The sequence below is a fragment of the Delphinapterus leucas genome, chromosome 8, assembly GCF_059928025.1.
Source record: "Delphinapterus leucas isolate spDelLeu-1000000601 "Yukka" chromosome 8, BTC_Dleu_Yukka2, whole genome shotgun sequence".
NCBI classification, from domain to species: domain Eukaryota; kingdom Metazoa; phylum Chordata; class Mammalia; order Artiodactyla; family Monodontidae; genus Delphinapterus; species Delphinapterus leucas.
In genome coordinates, this window is record NC_143136.1 from 78,688,448 (window position 1) to 78,709,789 (window position 21,342).

At 39.7% G+C, this 21,342-nt stretch overlaps 1 protein-coding gene across 1 annotated transcript in view; it reads left to right on the plus strand.

Annotated features, from left to right (window-relative positions):
• The window catches only part of CACNB4 (calcium voltage-gated channel auxiliary subunit beta 4), a 156,960-nt gene that overhangs the window by 109,304 nt on the left and 26,314 nt on the right, over positions 1–21,342 (plus strand). Inside the window, exons 6-10 of the mRNA XM_022569720.3 lie at positions 6,163–6,239; positions 7,751–7,770; positions 7,994–8,074; positions 9,425–9,483; positions 17,650–17,759. Coding sequence (XP_022425428.1) covers positions 6,163–6,239; positions 7,751–7,770; positions 7,994–8,074; positions 9,425–9,483; positions 17,650–17,759 — 347 coding nt within the window. The remainder of the gene's footprint in view (positions 1–6,162; positions 6,240–7,750; positions 7,771–7,993; positions 8,075–9,424; positions 9,484–17,649; positions 17,760–21,342) is intronic.

Here is a 21,342-nt window from a genome sequence, read left to right on the forward strand (position 1 = left end):
TTTCTGCATTGAATAATTAGGAGACATACTTTAGCAAAATATTTCCAGGTCCTAGATAGTTTCCCACTTTCTCTGAGAAAGGAGGTCAAAGAAAAACATTTGGGCAGATCCTTGAAGTACTCTATAGCAGGACTTGGTGTGTTTTGAATTACTTAGTGGATTAAGGCCAAAGAAAGCTTTGTACTCTCAAGTTCTATTTCGAAGGAATCTGGGGAATGAGTCTTTTTTTTCTTTGAATTTTATTTTGTTTATTTTTTTATACAGCAGGTTCTCATTAGTTATCTATTTTATACATATTACTGTATATATGTCAATCCCAATCTCCCAGTTCATCCCACCACCCCCCACCAACTTCCCCCCCTTGGTGTCCATGCATTTGTTCTCTACATCTGTGTCTCTATTTCTGCCCTGCAAACCGGTTCATCTGTACGATTTTTCTATGTTCCACATATATGCATTAATATACAATATTTGTTTTTCTCTTTCTGACTTACTTCACTCTGTATGACAGTCTCTAGATCCATCCACGTCTCTACAAATGACCCAATTTCATTCCTTTTTATGGCTGAGTAATATTCCACTGTGTATATGTACCACATCTTCTTTATCCATTTGTCTGTCAATGGGCATTTAGGTTGCTTCCATGACCTGGCTATTGTAAATAGTGCTGCAATGAACATTGGGGTGCATGTGTCTTTTTGAACTATGGTTTTCTCTGGGTATATGCCCAGTAGTGGGATTGCTGAGTCATGTGGTAATTCTATTTTTAGTTTTTAAGTAACCTCCATACTGTTCTCCATAGTGGCTGTATCAATTTACATTCCCAGCAACATTGCAAGAGGGTTCCCTTTCCTCCACACCCTCTCCAGCATTTGTTGTTTGTAGATTTTCTGATGATCCCCATTCTAATTGGTGTGGGGTGATACCTCATTGTAGTTTTGATTTGCATTTCTCTAATAATTAGTGATGTTGAGCAGCTTTTCATGTGCTTCTTGGCCATCTGTATGTCTTCTTGGGAGAAATGTCTATTTAGGTCTTCTGCCCATTTTTGGATTGGGTTGTTTGTATTTTTAATATTGATCTGCATGAGCTGTTTATATATTTTGGAGATTAATCCTTTGTCCGTTGATTCGTTTGCAAATATTTTCTCTCATTCTGAGGGTTGTCTTTTCGTCATGTTTGTAGTTTCCTTTGCTTTGCAAAAGCTTTTAAGTTTCATTAGGTCCCATTTGTTTATTTTTGTTTTTATTTCCATTACTCTAGGAGGTGGGTCAAAAAAGATCTTGCTGTGATTTATGTCAAAGAGTGTTCTTCCTATGTTTTCCCCTAGGAGTTTTATAGTGTCTGGTCTTACATTTAGGTCTTTAATCCATTTTGAGTTTATTTTTGTGTATGGTGTTAGGGAGTGTTCTAATTTCATTCTTTTACATGTAGCTGTCCAATTTTCCCAGCACCACTTATTGAAGAGGCTGTCTTTCTCCATTGTATACCCTTGCCTTCTTTGTCATAGATTAGTTGACCATAGGTGCATGGGTTTATCTCTGGGCTTTCTATCCTGTTCCATTGATCTATATTTCTGTTTTTGTACCAGTACCATACTGTCTTGATTACTGTAGCTTTGTGGTATAGTCTGAAGTCAGGGAGTCTGATTCCTCCAGCTCTGTTTTTTTCCCTCAAGATTGCTTTGGCTATTTGGGGTCTTTTGTGTCTCCATACAAATTTTTAGATTGTTTGTTCTAGTTCTGTAAAAAATGCCATTGGTAATTTGATAGGGATTGCATTGAATCCATAGATTGCTTTGGGTAGTATAGTCATTTTCACAATATTGATTCTTCCAATCCAAGAGCATGGTATATCTCTCTATCTGTTTGTGTCATCTTTGATTTCTTTCATCAGTGTCTTTCCGTTTTCTGAGTACAGGTCTTTTACCTCCTTAGGTAGGTTTATTCCTAGGTATTTTATTCTTTTTGTTGCAATGGTGAATGGGATTGTTTCCTTAATCTCTCTTTCTGATCTTTCATTCGTGTATAGGAATGCAAGAGATTTCTGTGCATTAATTTTGTATCCTGCAACTTTACCATATGCATTGATTAGCTCTAGTAGTTTTCTGGTGGCATCTTTAGGATTCTCTATGTATAGTATCATGTCATCTGCAAACAGTGAAACTTTTACTTCTTCTTTTCCAATTTGTATTCCTTTTATTCTTTTTCTTCTCTGATTGCCGTGGCTAGGAATTCCAAAACTATGTTGAATAGTAGTGGCGAGAGTGGACATCCTTGTCTTGTTCCTGATCTTAGAGGAAATGCTTTCAGTTTTTCACCATTGAGAATGATGTTTGCTGTGGGTTTGTCATATATGGCCTTTATTATGTTGAGGTAGCTTCCTTCTATGCCTACTTTCTGGAGAGTTTATATCATAAATGGTGTTGAATTGTGTCAGAAGCTTTTTCTGCCCCTATTGAGATGATCATATGGTTTTTATTCTTCAGTTTGTTAACATGGTGTATCACATTGATTGATTTATGTATATTGAAGAATCCTTGCATCCCTGGGATAAATCCCACTTGATCATGGTGTATGATCCTTTTCATGTGTTGATGGATTCTGTTTGCTAGTATTTTGTTGAGGATTTTTGCATCTATGTTCATCAGTGATATTGGTCTGTAATTTACTTTTTTTGAGACACCTTTGTCTGGTTTTGGTATCAGGATGATGGTGGCCTCATAGAATGAGTTTGGGAGTGTTCATTCCTCTGCAGTTTTTTGAAAGAGTTTGAGAAGGGTGGGTGTTAGCTCTTCTCTAAATGTTTGATAGAATTCACCTGTGAAGCCATCTGGTCCTGGACTTTTATTTGTTGGAAGATTTTTAATCACAGTTTCAATCTCATTACTTGTGATTGGTCTGTTCATATTTTCTATTTCTTCCCAGTTCAGTCTTGGAAGGTTATACCTTTCTAAGAATTCATCCATTTCTTTCAGGTTGTCCATTTTATTGGCATAGAGTTGCTTGCAGTAGTCCCTTAGGATGCTTTGTGTTTCTGTGGTGTCCATTGTAACTTCTCCTTTTTCATTTCTAATTTTATTGATTTGAGTCCTCTCCCTCTTTTTCTTGATGACTTAGGCTAAAGGGTTATCAATTTTGTTTATCTTCTCAAAGAACCAGCTTTTAGTTTTATTGATCTTTGCTATTGTTTTCTTTGTATCTATTTCATTTATTTCTGCTCTGATCTTTATGATTTCTTTCCTTCTACTAACTTTGGGTTTTGTTTGTTCTTCTTTCTCTAGTTCCTTTAGGTGTAAGGTTAGATTGGTTTTTTTGAGACTTTTCTTGTTTCTTGAGGTAGGCTTGTATTGCTATAAACTTCCCTCTTAGAACTGCTTTTGCTGCATCCGATAGGTTTTGGGACATCATGTTTTAGTTGTAATTTGTCTCTAGGTATTTTTTGATTTCCTCTTTGATTTCTTCAGTGATCTCTTGGTTATTTAGTAACATTTTGTTTAGCCTCCATGTGTTTTGTGTCTTTTACATTTTTTTCCCTGTAATTTATTTCTAATCTCATAGCGTTGTGGTTGGAAAAGATGGTTGATATGATTTCAATTTCTTTTAATTTACCGAGGCTTGATTTGTGACCCAAGAGGTGATCTATACTGGAGAATGTTCTGTGTGCACTTGAGAAGAAAGTGTAATCTGCTATTTTTGGATGGAATGTTCTATAAATATCAAGTAAATCTATCTGGTCTATTGTGTCATTTAAAGCTTGTGTTTCCTTAGTAATAATCTGTTTGGATGATCTGTCCATTGTTGTAAGTGAGGTGTTAAAGTCCCCCACTATTACTGTGTTACTGTCAATTTCCTCTTTTATAGCTGTTAGCAGTTGCCTTATGTATTGAGGTGTTCCTATCTTGGGTGCATATATATTTATAATTGTTATATCTTCTTCTTGGATTGATCCCTTGATCATTATGTAGTGTCCTTCCTTGTCTCTTGTAACATTCTTTATTTTAAAGTCTATTTTATCTGATATGAGTATTGCTACTCCAGCTTTCTTTTGATTTCCATTTGCATGGAATATGTTTTTCCATCCCCTCACTTTCAGTCTGTATGTGTCCGTAGGTCTGAAGTGGGTCTCTTGTAGATGGCATCTATATGGGTCTTGTTTTTGTATCCATTCAGTGAGCCTGTGTCTTTTGGTTGGAGCATTTAATCCGTTCATGTTTAAGGCAATTATTGATATGTATGTTGCTATTACCATTTTCTTAATTGTTATGGGTTTGGTTTTGTCGGTCCTTTTCTTCTCTTGTGTTTCCCACTTAGAGAAGTTCCTTTAGCATTTGTTGTAGAGCTGGTTTGGTGAGGCTGAATTCTCTTAGCTTTTGCTTGTCTGTAAAGTTTTTGATTTCTCCATCGAATCTGAATGAGATTCTTGCCGGCTAGAGTAATCTTAGTTGTAGGTTCTTCCCTTTAATAACTTTAAATATATCGTGCCACTCCCTTTTGGCTTGTAGAGTTTCTGCTGAGCAATCAGCTGTTAACCTTGTTGGAGTTCCCTTGTATGTTATTTGTCGTTTTTCCCTTGTTCCTTTCAATAATTTTTCTTTGTCTTTAATTTTTGTCAGTTTGATTACTATGTGTCTTGGTGTGCTTCTCCTTGGGTTTATCCTGCCTGGAACTGTGTGCTTCCTGGACTTGGGTGGCTATTTCCTTTCCCATGTTAGGGAAGTTTTCGACTATAATCTCTTCAAATATTTTCTTGGGTCTTTTCTCTGTCTCTTCTGCTACTGGGACCCCTATGATGCGAATTTTGTTGCGTTTAATGTTGTCCCAGAGGTCCCTTTGGCTGTCTTCATTTTTTTCATTCTTTTTTCTTTATTCTGTTCCACGGCAGTGAATTCCAGTATTCTGTCTTCCAGGTCAGTTATCTGTTCTTCTGCCTCAGCTATTCTGCTATTGATTCCTCCTAGTGTATTTTTCATTTCAGTTATTGTATTGTTCATTTCTGTTTGTTTGTTCTTTAATTCTTCTAGGTGGCTGTTCTTTAATTCTTCTAGGTCTTTGTTAAACATTTCTTGCATCTTCTCAATCTTTACCTCCATTCTTTTTCCGAGGTCCTGGATCATCTTCACTATCACTATTCTGAATTCTTTTTCTGGAAGGTTGCCTATCTCCACTCCATTTAGTTGTTTTTCTGGGGTTTTATCTTGTTCCCTCATCTGGTACATAGTCCTCTGCCCTTTCATTTTGTCTATCTTTCTGTGAATGTGGTTTTCGTTCCACAGGCTGCAGAATTGTTCTTCTTGCTTCTGCTGTCTGCCCTCTGGTGGATGAGGCTATCTAAGAGGCTTGTGCAAGCTTCCTGATGGGAGGGACTGGTGGTGGGTAGAGCTGGCTGTTGCTCAGGTGGGCAGATCTCAGTTAAGCTTTAATCTGCTTGACTGATGATGGGTGGAGCTGGGTTCCCTCCCTGTTGGTTGTTTGGCCTGAGGCGACCCAACACTGGAGCCTACTGGGCTCTTTGGTGAGGCTAATGGCAGACTCTGGGAGGGCTCACACCAAGGAGTACTTCCCAAAACTTCTGCTGCCAGTGTGCTTGTCCCCACGGTGAGCCACAGCCACCCCCCTCTGCAGGAGACCCTCCAACACTAGCAGGTAGGTCTGGTTCAGTCTCCTATGGGGTCACTGCTCCTTCCCCTGGGTCCCGATGTGCACACTACTTTGTGTGTGTCCTCCAAGAGTGGAGTCTCTGTTTCCCCCAGTCCTGTCGAAGTCCTGCAGTCAAATCCTGCTAACCTTCAAAGTCTGATTCTCTAGGAATTCCTCCTCCTGTTGCCGGACCCCCAGGTTGGGAAGCCTGACGTGGGGCTCAGAACCTTCACTCCAGTGGGTGGACTTCTGTGGTATAAGTGTTCTCCAGTTTGTGAGTCACCCATCCAGCAGTTATGGGATTTGATTTTATTGTGATTGTGCCCCTCCTACCGTCTCATTGTGGCTTCTCCTTTGTCTTTGGATGTGGGGTATCTTTTTTGGTGAGTTCCAGTGTCTTCCTGTTGATGATTGTTCAGCAGTTAGTTGTGATTCCAGTGCTCTTGCAAGAGGGAGTGAGCGCACATCCTTCTACTCTGCCATCTTTGGGGAATGAGTCTTAAGTTCCTTTTCTGTATCTTAGGAAATCCAGTGGAAATTCTTCTTCAAGTCTTGGAGAAATGGTATCAGGGACATTTCGAGCAACCCCCACATCAACAGGTGAGGGTTTCAGTTAGACCTTTTTTTAATGGAATGTATTCCTTTCTTAATATTTGAAAGTACATGCAAGTATTTTTACTAATTTGGAAGCAATTTAAAGACTTGACTTAAAGATTTTTTTACTTAACTTTTCATTGCTCATTTGCTTTCTATGGTCATTTGATTTGATTTAAAGGGTACTTGTGGTACTAGAAATTCAGATCATGGTAATATAATTTTGTAAAATCTTATTTGCCCTCTGTTTTATAAATCATTCAGAAGCAAGTTCATTATTCCACCCAGAAACCCAGCAGACGTTAAGATGGTGAGGGCCAACCAATTAAAAAGTTTTTACAAAGTTGTAAAGTCTGAAGAAAATGCTCTATTTAAGTCTCCATGTAAAACTTTAGGGTGTGTTGGTACAGCCTGGGCTGTGGAGGTGGAGAGGGTTGAAGCAGAGAATGAGGTTGAGCCTAGATGACCTCACTTCTGTTTGGACAGCAGATAACTGAGCCCTGGAATTAATGGTAATGAAGAGACAGTGTTGGCCCAATCAGGAGTTGTGTATTTAGAAACTGTGGAGGTATTCAAGCAGGAATTTTTCTTCCACCACGTTCCCTGACTCCTATAGGCTCATTTCATTCTGCCCAGAATTGATGCTGCATTAAGTCATCCAGGATTACCGATTCAGAATGACAGATCCAAGGTCTATCCTGGTCTATCATAACTGCAGGAAACTGGATTGATTCCAGAACAGATCTGAGTATCTGGGTCCTTGTTCATGTGAATCCTGATTTCCATGGCTCTGAGCCAAACTCTGGGTCTCTAGGTTGTCTGCAAATGGACTGGACCTGATTGGGTGGCCACAAAGCCACTTTAATCAGATATTGAGTATATTTTGCCTCATCCCCATTCGTTGGACATTTAGGTCATTGCAGCTTTTCACTATTACAAACAAGAAAGAACAGGAATAACTGATTATAAACTTACTTGAAATTAAGAGCAACATAGTAGGAAAAATGTGTCAATATTCTGGAAAGTGAGCAGAGAGACTTAAGAACACAAAAAGAACCGCAAAATTTTTTGATAATTCACCAAAATTACAAATCCAAAAATAACTAGTGAGTGAGGTAATGATCATTACTATCCAAATTGTTATTCTAAGTGTCTTTTTATCAAATTTGATTTGTCCAAGTTGCTGTCAGCCACACTGCATGGTGTGTCCAGCACAGGAACAACCCATGGCCTGTGAGTGGCCCAGCCAATGTTATTATGAAATCCACTCTCCCCACCCCACATGAAATCAGGATATAAGCCCATTCTAACGGAGAGGAAGTTGTCTGTTTTTGCATTTGTCTTCAAAATTGGCCCGACCAGTATGAAACAGTAGAGTGGTGCTTTGCAGAGTGGGTGAATTGGAAAATGACGAAAATGACAGGGACAAATTGGTACATTCTTCCTTCTTTTAAAAGCATGTGCTAACAATAACAGAGATTGCATATTTTGATATGGCTCTCATTGTTGTCTTTTAGCAAAACAGAAGCAAAAAGTGGTAAGTTGTGTTTCCTTTTTAAATCTGCTGTGAAGGTTTCTATCCATACATGCCTGCAATGCTCCATTTCAGTGACCCAAATGGCTATAAAATAAGGGAGGAGTCTCCTTGGTGGGACCTGTGGTCATCATTTCTCATTTGACCTGAGGATTGTGAATGTTGTGGCTGTGGAGGAGGTGTGCTGACCCTCCCCTTGTCACGTGTGTCCAATCATCTTTTTCAGACGGAGCACATCCCTCCCTACGATGTTGTGCCATCCATGCGTCCGGTGGTGTTAGTGGGGCCGTCACTGAAGGGTTATGAGGTACAAATACCAGTCTGTTATGCTTCAGTTCTTGATCAAGAACCTAGGTGACAGCCATTTGGAGCTTGCTTCTCAGGGTCTGCTTTCACACGGGTCCTAACAGAAGCCAGCCCTCAGCTCGTGAAGGCAGGAGGTGCAGCATGGGGCTTACGTGGCCCTTCACTCTTTCTTCCCTCCCTGGCCCACTTCTTGCCTTTCTTGTATTACAGTGTTCAGAAATAGCTCCCTCAAAATATTTATAATGGGAAGTTCTTGTCAAAAATTTGCTCTGCATTCAATTCAAAGAAAAGGATTTTTTCTGTCTCAACTGTTCCCGTTGCTATTAGAAATAATAGAGTATGAACAGCACAAGGGAACATATAGGCAATATGCCAGCAAACCTCACCTCAAAGCACCAACAGATCTCACCTTGCTGCGTGCTCAAGACAATGGTATATTCCACCAAACATTTCTCTGCTTCTTTACTTTAAAGACCATATTAAAGAAAAAAAAACACTCCACTAAAAGTATTAGTGAACTCCTTCAGAGATTAATTAAACAAAACCATGCAAAAACGAAAAGAGTAAAGACTTAGATCACTGCATTTCAGATGTTGCCATTTTGGCTTTATGCCAGCGTGGATAAGAATAAGTGGGTAGGACATTAAAATCTGAAGGTGGGCAACCTCCAAGGCACCCTTCCCACTGAGTTAGCATAGTGGCTGGCACATAGTAGGCATTCAGTACACATTTGTTGAGTGAATTAATGAGTCTCTTTGAGGCAGATTTAAGAATCCCATCTCCTTCTCCCCCACCCTCCCTTTCCCCCTTCTCCTTCCTCTCCTCCTCTCCCCTTCTCAATGGGGAACATCAGAGAAAGAGCAGGAGAGCGGGGTACAGAAATCCAGCCCTAGGCATGGAGAATTTCCACCGACTTGCACAGACTAGCAGGAGGCAGAGCCCCAGGCTGGCCTGAGGAGCTCTAGCTGCTCCTCACTGAAGGCAGGCACCACTCAGGTACACCAAGGATAGGCTGCACCTGCGCACAGAGCTAGCCTATCGTGGACTCTCGGTGGCAGTTCCACCCCCTAAAAGGAGGTGAGGGTTTGCCTTGGATCTAGTGAACACTGCTGGTTCATGCCTCAACACCCTGGAGGAGAACCAAGGGGGGAAGTTGAGTAAGGGCAACTGGTTAAGTATGACAGACTCTGTCCACGGTCACCTGCCCTGTCCCACCTCCACCAGACGAGTGGCTGTGATCAGATCTTGGCTCCGTCAGAATGCCTTCCCTTTCAGCTCTCTCACTTTTGACTTCTCTCTCTCTCTCTGCGTGTGTTTGCCTCATTCTTTTTTTTTTTTCACCTCTGCAAAGGTCACAGACATGATGCAGAAAGCCCTCTTTGATTTCCTGAAGCACAGGTTTGATGGGAGGTGAGGCATACAGATGCTTTTGTATTCTTTATTTTCCTTTAACCAAACATGAATGAAAAATTGATTTGTGGATCTATGTTTCTGGTGATTGCAGATGTTCTCTAATTAAAAGTTAACTCAATGTTCAGGGGAGAATACAATGAAAGTGTTCTGAAAATATGAAGTTATGACGTATAGCATTGAATCCCTTAAAGAAAAAGGACCTTGAGAAGGAAAATTATCCATTTGTTTTATTTATATGTATGTGTTAGTCTTTATTTTCTCACTTGTTAGTGAACTCATACCAAACTTATGTTTATAAAAAATAATGAAAATATAGAATATTTCTGACAAATATGGTGCCTCACTGGTCAAGATGGGCAGTATCATTTGGGAATTGTACGTGTGCATGCATGTATGCGTGTGTATCATATGAAGGTATAAAGTACTGAATTTCCTTAAAAGAAGAGCGCAAGAAATGTTTTCATCATAAGTTTCCAAAAATGACTATTTTGTAGGGAATAGTACTTCTTTGGATGTTCAGTTCTGGGTTTGTTTTACTAGAAATTTCATTGCTATTTTATGGGTTTCTTTTGTATGTATCCTATCCCCCTATGACCCATTATCAACAGGGCTCAGTCTTTAACCATCAGAAAATTTTATCGTTTAAGTTTTGTGAAAAATATCTGGAAAGAGTTTCTGTATTTTGCAGAGAAACGGTAAAAAGTCCATACTGACTCAATACTAAGTACCAAGCTCTTTCACAATTCAGAATGCACTCCATGTAAAAATAACCATGTGCAAATATCTGAAGACTTATTAGAAATGAAGAAAACTTAGTGTGTGCTAAGTATGGTTAAATGCATCCAGCTTACCAAATATTTAAGTATTTCAAGACATTTTTTAAATATCCACAAATAGATTTTTTTAAATATGGTATTTTAAGAAAAAAGCAAACATGATAATGCTTTAAGTACAAATTGTATGCATTTGTCAAAAGAAAAACCTTCTGGATAATTGTGTTTGAAATATTTGTTAGTTTCTGGGACTATATACAAAGAAAATAAACTGAGATTTTAGTTCCAATAATTGAGATTTTAGTTCAAGAAAGCAGAATGCTTCAGTGCCATTATATGAATTGCTAAGTATCTTAGTACAGGCCAGGCTGCCTTAATAAGTAGAGCCCAAAATGTGTAATGAATCAAACACAATGGAAGCTTAGTGTTGCTCATTTAATAGTCTGAGGCAGGTGTTCCTCAGCTGGGAAGGTGGGTAGTGTGGAGGAGGGAAGGACTGGGCAAAATGTTTGTCCTGCCTGTCATTTGGGACCCTTGACCTGGGGTTGGTCTCTCCAATTAGCTGTGGAGAGAGGAGCAAGCTGGCCTGGAAGTGACTTCACATCATTCTCACATTTCATTGGCTAGAACTTAGTCATGTGGCCACACCTAATTGCAAAGGAGGCTGGGAATTACAGTCTAGCTGTGTGCCCAAGAGGAAGAGTAAATGGATTTTGCTGAACAAATAATAGTCTGCCACATTTATCTAGTGGACACAAAGGGCTTAATAAGAAAGTCATGGATGTATCCTATTCTCTGTATTTTTGTTTCTGTTTTTTTTTTTTAAACAAATAGGCAGAGAATGAAGTAATTTCAGAGAAAACAAGTGAAAAGCACTGAGTACTAGACTCTTGGAGTTGGAAGGAAATGTAAAAGTCCTTTTAGGCTAATCTCTTATGTCCCCAAACCACAAGTAGATGGATAACCTTCTTCTGTTGGAAAACTTTTGACTACTGGGAAATTACTTCTTAAAAAAGCGTTACAAAGAAACAGCTGAACTCTGACTCGTTAAGTTAATAATGTTGGTGTTGGTCCTTGCCTCCGATGACAGACGCCATCACCCTTACCCTCATGCAGCTCTCCCTGGGTTGGCCGCAGCTGACATGCCTGGCTCAGTCAATCACACTTCCTTCAGCTGTGCTTAGAGTCACATGGTTCTAACCTGCAGTGCCTTTATTTAAGGAAGTTCTGAGAAGTGCCTCATCCTATGGCCCCATAATAGCCCTTGAGCTGAACAAATGCCATCCTATACGCAATCAGCTTCTGTTAGATTGTTTTGGTCCCCACTTAACATCCTTGTAAGCAGCAGTAAAATTAAAGGTTTGAAAGGTAGGACCTATGGAAAAGAAGAAAGGAATTATTATAATTTAGCAAAGAGAAAGTGAGTGACTTAATTACTGCCTTCAAGAATGAAGAATCTGAGGTTCTTCCTCAATCTTCAGACCCAAAAAGAGGAAATGCATTTAATTGTAAGAGCAGAGATTTACCAGCTAGAGTTACCTGATTCACCAAGCACTTGTACACACTATTGAAGTTGGTTTTAGTAGAAATAGAATTAAAATTTCTATGCCAAGTGTTCCATGGGGTCTGATGGCACAGCAGAGGGTCTGGAGATATGAGGAAGAATACAGCAGCAGCAAAAGTAATAGCTGGAGAAAGAGACTCAGCCCTAGAGAGATCTGATGTATGGCAGAGTTGGAGAAAGCTAGATATTAAAAGTGGGAGTAGGAGAGTGGATTTGCTTTCAAATTAGAAGAGGCCAGTGTAGCAGAAAAATTATAATGAATTCGTTGGTTGAGTATATATAGAGAGACTTTGGTAAGGAAGAAGAAATGTGCAATGTGGATACACAATGACTCTGACATGTCTGCTGTGTGGGGAATATCCTTACATTCTGAGCCATGACAATCTGCTGTGTTATGTTTTACCAATTAATAAAAGGAGAGAAAACAACAAATAGCCTTTAATTGAAACCAGCCAAGAGAACAATTACACAGTGGGCTTTTGCACAGCAATACAACATAAACAATATGTTCTAGTGGAAACCTACACAGTGTTTTGTTGGCTATGAATGCAGTAGGTCAGACAAAATAGGATAAAGTCTTTTCTTTTTCAGAAAGAGCCTAAAAAGCAAAAACAAAAAAAACAACAACAACAAAAAAAAACACGGCTAAAAGGCTTGCTTCTTCAATACCGTTTTTCAGATCTTGGCTAAAAAATAATTCAACAAATTGGATTAAAATCCAACATTGACTATTACAGAATCATATGCTTATTTTTTTTATGATACCTTAGAAATTATTTGAATCCATTTAAAGCTACTTACTTATTTTACAATTTTATTGTTATTGTAGGGCCTAACTACAATCTATGTAAGAAAAATGGAAAGCACAATACTAAATACTTCCTGAGGGAACCCCTGTACATGTGGATCTCCACACATAGTGACAATTCCTATGCACAGATCATAAACTAAGTGAGCCTAACGAGCTGCTACAGTGGCACCAGCCTGGCAGGGACACAGTGGATGCACAATGGCATGGAGCTTTTCTCTCTTCATTTAACACCACAAACATTCAACGGGGATCATCCTTTCAGATGAGGTTTGTTCAGCTTGTTGAATCTACCATTCATAGGCTGAACAGCAAGCAGTCAAACCAATTGCAATTTGTTGACCTATGCTAATCATTTCAAATCCCAACAAAGTTGTAACTTTAGGCTTTTTGACAACTGGATCAGATCAGCTCTATGGCAGTTATAGGACACTTTGTAACTGACATGATTATGACCCCAAATCATAAATGAACATACAAATAGGATCTGAAGCTATTAGCCAAGGAATGCTTAAAAAAAAAAAAGGTTTGAGAAATAATTTGAAGAAAGGAGGCTAAGAATATAATTTAGGGAGACTCAAAGAAGTAGTATTTATTTATAAAAGGAAATGGCAACAGCTGATACTATCACAAAGCAGCCAAGACATGGAAGATTTGCAGTCAACAAATGGGAAAGAACAATACAGTGTCTTCTGTTTCATAACCAATATCCTCTTATTATCTCCTCCTCCTACTCTCTATTCAAATGCAGACTCATCTTGAGTCTGGACACTCAAGCACTAGAGAGTGGACACTCAAGCACTAGAGATAATTAATTGAAAACTTTAATGCCAAATATGATTTTTTAAATTAGCAGATTTTGATTGCAACATGTCTGACCTTATTCTCCCATCCTCAAAGTATATATAAATTTCACAGACTCCAAGAATGGGAGAGTTCATGGTAGACTGCTAACCTTTTTTTTTTTTTTTTTTTTTTGGCGGTACGCAGGCCTCTCACTGTTGTGGCCTCTCCCGTTGCGGAGCACAGGCTCCGGACGCGCAGGCTCAGCGGCCATGGCTCACGGGCCCAGCCGCTCCGCGGCATGTGGGATCTTCCCGGACCGGGGCACGAACCCATGTCCCCTGCATTGGCAGGCGGACTCTCAACCACTGCGCCACCAGGGAAGCCCGACTGCTAACTTTTGAGGATAGAATATAAAGAAACTGTCTCCTTCAAGTCTCAAATCTCCAACAGCTACCTTGTATACATTATATATGTGCCTATCAACATAGGACACTATGAATAATTATTTAAGAAAGCACTTTTATATATTACCTGGTTTGCTCCTAATGACAATCCTGTGAGATAATTCAACAAAGCCACTATCACCACTTTATTGATTATGATATTGATGCTCAAAAGATGGCATGACTTGACCATGGTCACACAACCAGCCAAGAGGAAGACCCAGGAGGAGTACCGAGGTCTACATATGCCTTCCATTCCTGTTCTCCTGACAGTTTGCTGTCTGATCTTTGGAATGTTTTCCCTTTGTGAAGGAAGTCTAAGCGTTTTAATAAAAACTAATATACTAACAGGGTTGCATATTAGATGTGGCAAGGATAGAGTTTAAAAGGATCTTTAGCTGTTCCATTATCAACATGGAAATACTAATTATTGTTGAATGTGTGTCTCACCTAAGAATAATGTCTTTCCATAGAAAGATCACAGAAAACTAATACTCATAGCACATGATGGACTGCAGAAATAATGAATTCCAAACCAGAAATAAGCAACAATTAGGGTTCAGATTTACTAGATTTAGAGATATATATACAGTCTGCTGGGGAACTGCACTTCTGTTAGTCTTTTATCTCCGGGCTAGTAATTACTGACACTACATCACAAAAAAGTTTCCAAGGGAACTTTTTAGAGATGTATATCAAATAAGATACATAGAAGTACTGAAAGAAACTAGAGGATATGAGTATAGCAAGAAAAGAAATAGAAAGGGTATAACTTTAAGTAAAAAAAAAAACGTAAATAGACTAGCATTTAATGATGAATGTAATTACATTGCTGGGGAGCCTTTTAAACAACAAAAAAAGTTTGGATTTGGTGTCTGAGTTTGATAATAGTAAGCATCTTTGCATGGAAAATAAAAACTCCTGCTTTGTCTTATTAGAGGGTTTCTGGAGCTGTGTCTGTCTTCTCCTGAGCTGTTTCATAATGTGCATTTTTATTAAGAAATAACCTATATTAACAAATTAGCTGCTATTTTATTGACCAATAAAAGAAGAAAAAGAACCTTTTATTGTCCACACCTTTTCCTGGTTTGGGAATACATGAAGCAGTTTTTTTTTTTTTTTTCCATTTTTGTGTATGTGTGTTATTGTTTTGTTTTTTTGGTAAAACTTTGGATGTGTCTGAAAATGGCTTGGTAAAAGTGTGTTAAAACCCAGAAAAAAATAAGAGTGCACATCTGTTGATGATCCTTTCAAGTTTTAAGAACCAAGGGTCACTATTTGGCTAGTACAGAGCTAGCAAATTTGATTTTCACTGAAGCAGAGTAGACTCTTTGGGCCCTCTAAAAATCATTATTCTAGAAGGTTGAATTCTGTCCCTAAACCAACCCACTTGTCTCCCGTCATATATTTGAATTGCTCTGGAAATTAACTGTATGTTTCTAACCAGCAACCCCATTCTTAAAACTACAAACAAAAAAACCAGAAACTCAAAAATAAGCAAATCCTCTTCTGTAGGTACAAGGAGCTATGACCGCAAAGACTAGCTATGAGATTTCATGCCTCAAGGGCAGCAGCCAACTGAGTAATGGAGACTCAGATGTAGGCTTCACTGACTTTAACCTGATTTAGATCTTGACTATCTCTCAGCATGTGGCCAAGATCTGCACTTGATGATGTGGCTGGTATCAGGAGATTCAGTGTTGCTGGAGAAGAAAACTGAAACTGTAAGAGAATTATGAGTCAGGTGACTAAGTACTGGCCTGGTGCTTGGGGACCTGTGCTTTAGACCTTCTTAGACTCTAAATAACCATGTGTAACTTCCTCTCTGTGTCTCACTTTTCTTCTTGATAAAATGAAGAAGTGGGACTTCCCTGCTGGTGCAGTGGTTAAGAATCCACCTGCGAATTCAGGGGACACGGGTTCGAACCCTGGTCCAGGAAGATCCCACATGTCGTGGAGCAACTAAGCCTGTGTGCCACAACTACTGAGCCTGTGCTTTAGAGCCCGTGAGACACAACTACTGAAGCCCGCACACCTAGAGCCCGTGCTCCACAACAAGAGAAGCCACCGCAATGAGAAGCCTGTGCACCACAACAAAGAGTAGCCCCTGCTCACCACAACTAGAGAAAGCCCACGTGCAGCAACAAAGACCCAACGCAGCCAAACATAAATTAATTAATTTTAAAAAATGAAGAAGTTGTACAGACCAGTGTTTTCCAATATCTTTTAGCAGTTGAACAAGTTCTTACAATGAAATCATAGATAAGCCCTCTGTGTAGAAAACATAAATGCAGGGGTGTTTGCCTGGCATTGAGGGTCAGAAAGCTGGGGCCCTCCTGGCCTACTCAACCCCCATTTAACATTCTCAGTAGCCCAAGATGTATTTCACAAAATTCTTGATTTCTTCAGAAGACAATTTGAAGATGCCTCGAATAATTTATTAGAGCCTAAAAAATTCTAAGAAGTTAAAAAATTTTAAACTTCCTGACCATCTATAGCTTATATATACAACAATGCAAACAAGGAGTACTTTGCTTTAAAAGAGCACCAGAACTTTTGCACAGCCTGTTGCTTTAAAGAAATCATTTCCAACCATTTATGAAAAGGACTATTTTAAACTCTCCCCAAGGATTCAGGTCCCTGAAGTCAGGTGAAGAGTCTCCTGAGAGTGCGGACAGTGTTGTCCCCAAATAGGTGTGAGACGACATATGGCTCAATAATTGTTGCTAACTCTACCCTCTTCCCGGCTCCACCAGCTAGAGGCATTTGAAAGTGGGGGAGAATGAGTGCAGTGAGTACAAAAGGGAAGGGGCGGGACTCTGCTTGTCTCCTTCCTGGAACTCTGCCAAGTTTTGGAGATAAGAATGAAGAAGGGCCCATGATGGCAGTAGCTGGCTTAGAGAGGCATTCTTTGCATTCTGCAGCGAGATCATAATCTGAAGTTGTGCAATCCCAGCTTAAAATAAAGAATTTTAAAATTATAAATTCCAGAGCTTCTCATCATATACAGATAGACCCCTGTCTCCATTCATTTGCAGTGTCTCGGTTTTATTCTTGTCTTGCATGACTGCAAGATACTTTCTAACTTATGGAAATCCTGGAACAATCCTTATATTGCCTTCAGCAATAGTGTCTTATTACTGCCCACAATATGCATTCAAAGCAATATGCAAATATGCTGAAGAATCCTTGTGCCTGCCGAAAAGAAATCATATTTTTCATATTCTTAGAAATGAAACATTCCTTTGGGCCTGTGGCGAAATGCTTCATGTACCATGAGTTAACTGTTGAGCATCAGGAATGCAACACAGCTGATTGTCTTTGATGATTGGAATGAAGAGGATTTCCCGCTTTGACCAGCAGCATTGATGCACCTGGGCAGAGCATTTGCCATTCCTGAAAGTCTTGATCAAGAGCAAATCAACTGTGAATTGTGGGGAAATTGTATTGCTGCTTCCTAGAAAGAACATGGTTTATTCGTATGTTTTGATTCCCTCCTGGTATGGTGTGTATTATAAGGAGAATTCGGCAAGGCAGACAATAGTGGAGGAAGAGCTGCATTTTTCCTGGAGTCTTTTTTTGTTAAATAGCCAAAACCTTCCTCCATTCTGCTCTGCCTGTATTTTAATGCTAGCGAAATCCTATTTAAAAATACTTGTGGCCAATGTTTATTATACTGTGGTTGCAGTATAGTATGTGAGGCGGTTATTAAGTACTGTGGTTATAAATCTCTTGGAGAGCCCCACGACATTTTTACTGGCTTGTTCTGTTCTGTGTTCCTATTCATAGGATATCAATAACAAGAGTGACAGCTGACATTTCTCTTGCTAAGAGGTCTGTCCTAAATAATCCCAGCAAGAGAGCAATAATTGAACGCTCAAACACTCGGTCCAGCTTAGGTAAGATGTTCAAATGTGGTACTGCGCTCTCAGACCGGGGTGACACATGTTGCATTTGTGAATGTCTTTCCAATTTGCCCATTTTCCCCATTCTGAAGGGGGAAGCGCTGATTAACTGACAAGAAGGCTAGCCATGGAAAAGCAGGGAGCAGAGTCCTGCAGTAGCCTGAGACTCCTCTTTCTCAGCTCCAGTCACTTAGCTAATTAGTAGTCTGGTAGGAAGAATCCTCAACAGGTTGTCCTCCTCTGTTACTGCCTCAACACGCGAAACCACTCATCCCTGCTTTGCCTGAGCTTCTCAATGAGGCTAATGATATCTGTCATACCCAAGTCACGGCTGACATGAAAGGAAATGAGATGTCCACCTTTCCCAGATCCTTAGAAGGAAACTAGATAATGATGTTCTCAGTGTGGTTTCTGCTGCCAGCTGGTGCCCAGAGTAGTCACATCCTTAAGTGGAAGTAGCAACCACCATTAATACCATTCAGGGAGTTTAAACATGTCTTTCCTGGTGAACCGATCAGAAAGCATCCTGAAATTCACCACGATGGAGAAGAAAAAGCACTATATGTGATTAGTTCCGTCAAGCCATGCAGGAGCAAGGCTGTGGAGGATGGATTCACCAACCACAGAAGTGGGTCCAGGCTGCAGGAGAATCATATCACTCATCTCAAAAGCCTGTTTGTGGTTTCTATGGTGGCCCAGAGTGGTGTAGTCCACTTATAACTCTCTTTTGCATTCACATTCTGAGGGCAACTTGTTTACTGCCCTATTCCTCATGGACAGAGTAGGAAAGACAGGGTTTTTCTATGCCACTACATTTTTTTAAAAAACTACTTAAATGAGCTCTGTAGGTGATAGAAAACTTTTTCTAAAATTAGGGTTTCTAAGATAGATTGCATGCCCAAATATCCCATCAAGTGTCCATTGAAGGCTATGCCAAGAATTGTGCAGGTGGAAAGAGACGAGTGTCATCTCTGTTCCTGGCCTGGGATTGGCACATGGTAATTGCTCAATAAATGTTTGTTGGATGGCTGCTTTTTGAAAGAATGCTGAACCTACCAAATGGGACAGTTGTCAGCGTTTGTGAGAGCAGGATCCCAGACATCGGTGGTTCCCTCTTTAGTTCTGTATTTAGAGCCTTCCACAGACAGAGTGAAACACTCTTAAAGGCACAGTATTTTGACCTTCAGGGGTGTTGATGGCAGAGTTGATGATGATAAATCAGATTAGGTAACTGACTAAAGTAGTATATCATGGGTGACAAGGATACCAGATTAGATTGAAGGTTTCTCAAATAACCATCTGTTCTCTGTTCTCCTGTCTTCCACCCTCCTTTCCACTCCTCACAGTGCCTTTGACTCTTAACCATTCCTTCCTCTGACGTATAATGAGAGGCTAAAGGACACTTAAAAACATAAGCTAGGTTGCCTGACTTTTTCAGCCATCTTGCACCAGCCTAGAGTGTGATGGGCATTCTGTGAGGTCATTCCATATCACCTATGTAGTCACCTGTTGTCAGAGTCAGTGGAGTGGGTGCAGTGGGGTTGGTGTAAATATTGAGGAAGAAACAAGGTAGATATCAGTTCACTGGTTTTCCTTTTTACTCTGTAAAGTCATAACTCCCACAACCATTGGAGATAATTTAATGGCAGCCTATTATAATAACCACTATGTGAGCCACTTATGCCCATTTGTCTGCTTGTTAATGCACATGTGTAGATTCTTTCATCAAATGTTTATTGAACACTTGTTACTGCCATGCATTGTACCAGACTTAGGAAGTACAGACATAAATAAGGCAAAGTATCTTAGCCACAGGCAAACAGAAAAAAGGGAGTGATGGTTAAAATACTGTGTGATAATGGAATTATGAGCAAAGTACTAAAAGTATAAAGAAAGAAGGGTAGGGAGTAAGAGGCGTCTGAGAAGACTTCACAGAAGTTCTTTTTGAGCTGGTTCTTAGGGCAGTCAAGAATGTACAAAGGCATTGACATGTAAACACTGTGTGGTTGAGAAACAAGTTGTTTTGTGCAGAGCATATTTAGAAAAAGGAAGTAGGGAGCATGATTTGAGAGCAACAGAAGAGACTGAAAAAACAGATCGAGGCCAGTATGTTAAGGCTTTAGTACGCCTTGCTAAAGAGACCGCAAAATAGATTCCACAAAACGTTGATTTTAAAGGATACTAATAGTATGTTTTCCGCAGTCAAATAAATTTGAAACTTATGGATTAAATAGCTGTCAGATTTCTTCACTGCAACACTTCTTAGAAGCATTAAGATAAAGAGGGTAATGTACATTTGAAATTGCAAGAGAAACTATTATAGCATGTGATATCTCCCTTGCAAAAAAAACCCTTCTTTGCGTAGGCTATCTCATGAGATTAGTGATCCAGGGTACTGCCTTTGGAAAATGTTGCTTTGGGCCTCAGGGAGCCATTGAAGTAGTTTAAGCCTTTGGATATAAGAGAAAGGGCACAGGTGACAGAGATGCTGGGGAGAGGTGGGTCCAGACCAGTTGTGGTCAAGTTATAGAAGTGTTCACTGAGGTCCCTCCAGGTTCATGGTCCATGACTTCTCAGAGTTCATTTGTCTGGAATAAGATCATGATAAAGCTTTGATTGGAATCAGCCTGGGTAGTCAAGATTGTTGTGTTTGGTCAAAGTTTTTCTTTAAAAGAACTGAGCTGTGTAGGTAAATATGTCTTTCTCACACGTATAATTTATTCATTGTATTCCATATACATATTATCCCAATATTGGACCCACTCCAGTATATAGGGTGGACCTCTGCAGCCTCCTGGCCTGCTCTGCCCGAGTACCTCTCTGTTGATACCCATTGCCCAAGTTTTGTTTTGGTTAAGCTGTAGGTGTGCCTGCCCTTGGTGCTTTCACTGCGCTTTCACTGCCAGGCCCGGGTTCAACCCCTGGTCCAGGAACTAAGACCCCTCAGGCTGCGTGGCGTGGCCAAAAAAACCCCCCAAAAACACCACACTTGCCTCATGGCTGGTGCAAAGTAAATAAGGCCCAGGTGTCTCTGAATTATTTACACAGAGACTCAGAGTGCCTCACGGGTTCTTTGTACCGGGGCAGTCTACTTTGCGTCACTGCCTTTTTGCTACTTCAGAAAATATTGTATTCAGATTTTAAGTTTAAAGCAAGATAGCCTTGTTCTAGTACAGTCCTGGCCAGGAGTTACCTTAAACCAGTGGCAGTTTAATGAAAAAAGAAAAAAAAATGAAACTTGCTACAATAAAAATAAACTTTACTTTCCAAACTTCTCTCATTAAAAAAATCTCCTGTTTCTGACATGAGAAAAAAGGGACAAGTAGGTTGTTTTTACTAATAAATGTAGAAAGTATTTCAGAATTTTGCAGATAAGCCAAATTGTCCAGATTCTTTACATTAATATATTGAAAACTAGTCACCTTTCAGAGCAACATGAAATCTTTCAGGATATTGGTATTGGATAATATGAAAAATGATAGATATGTTGCTTTTTTTTTACTTGAACAATAGAAATTTGTCTTCTCAGAGTCTGGAGGCTAGAAGTCTAAGATCGAGGTATCCACAGGGTTGTTTC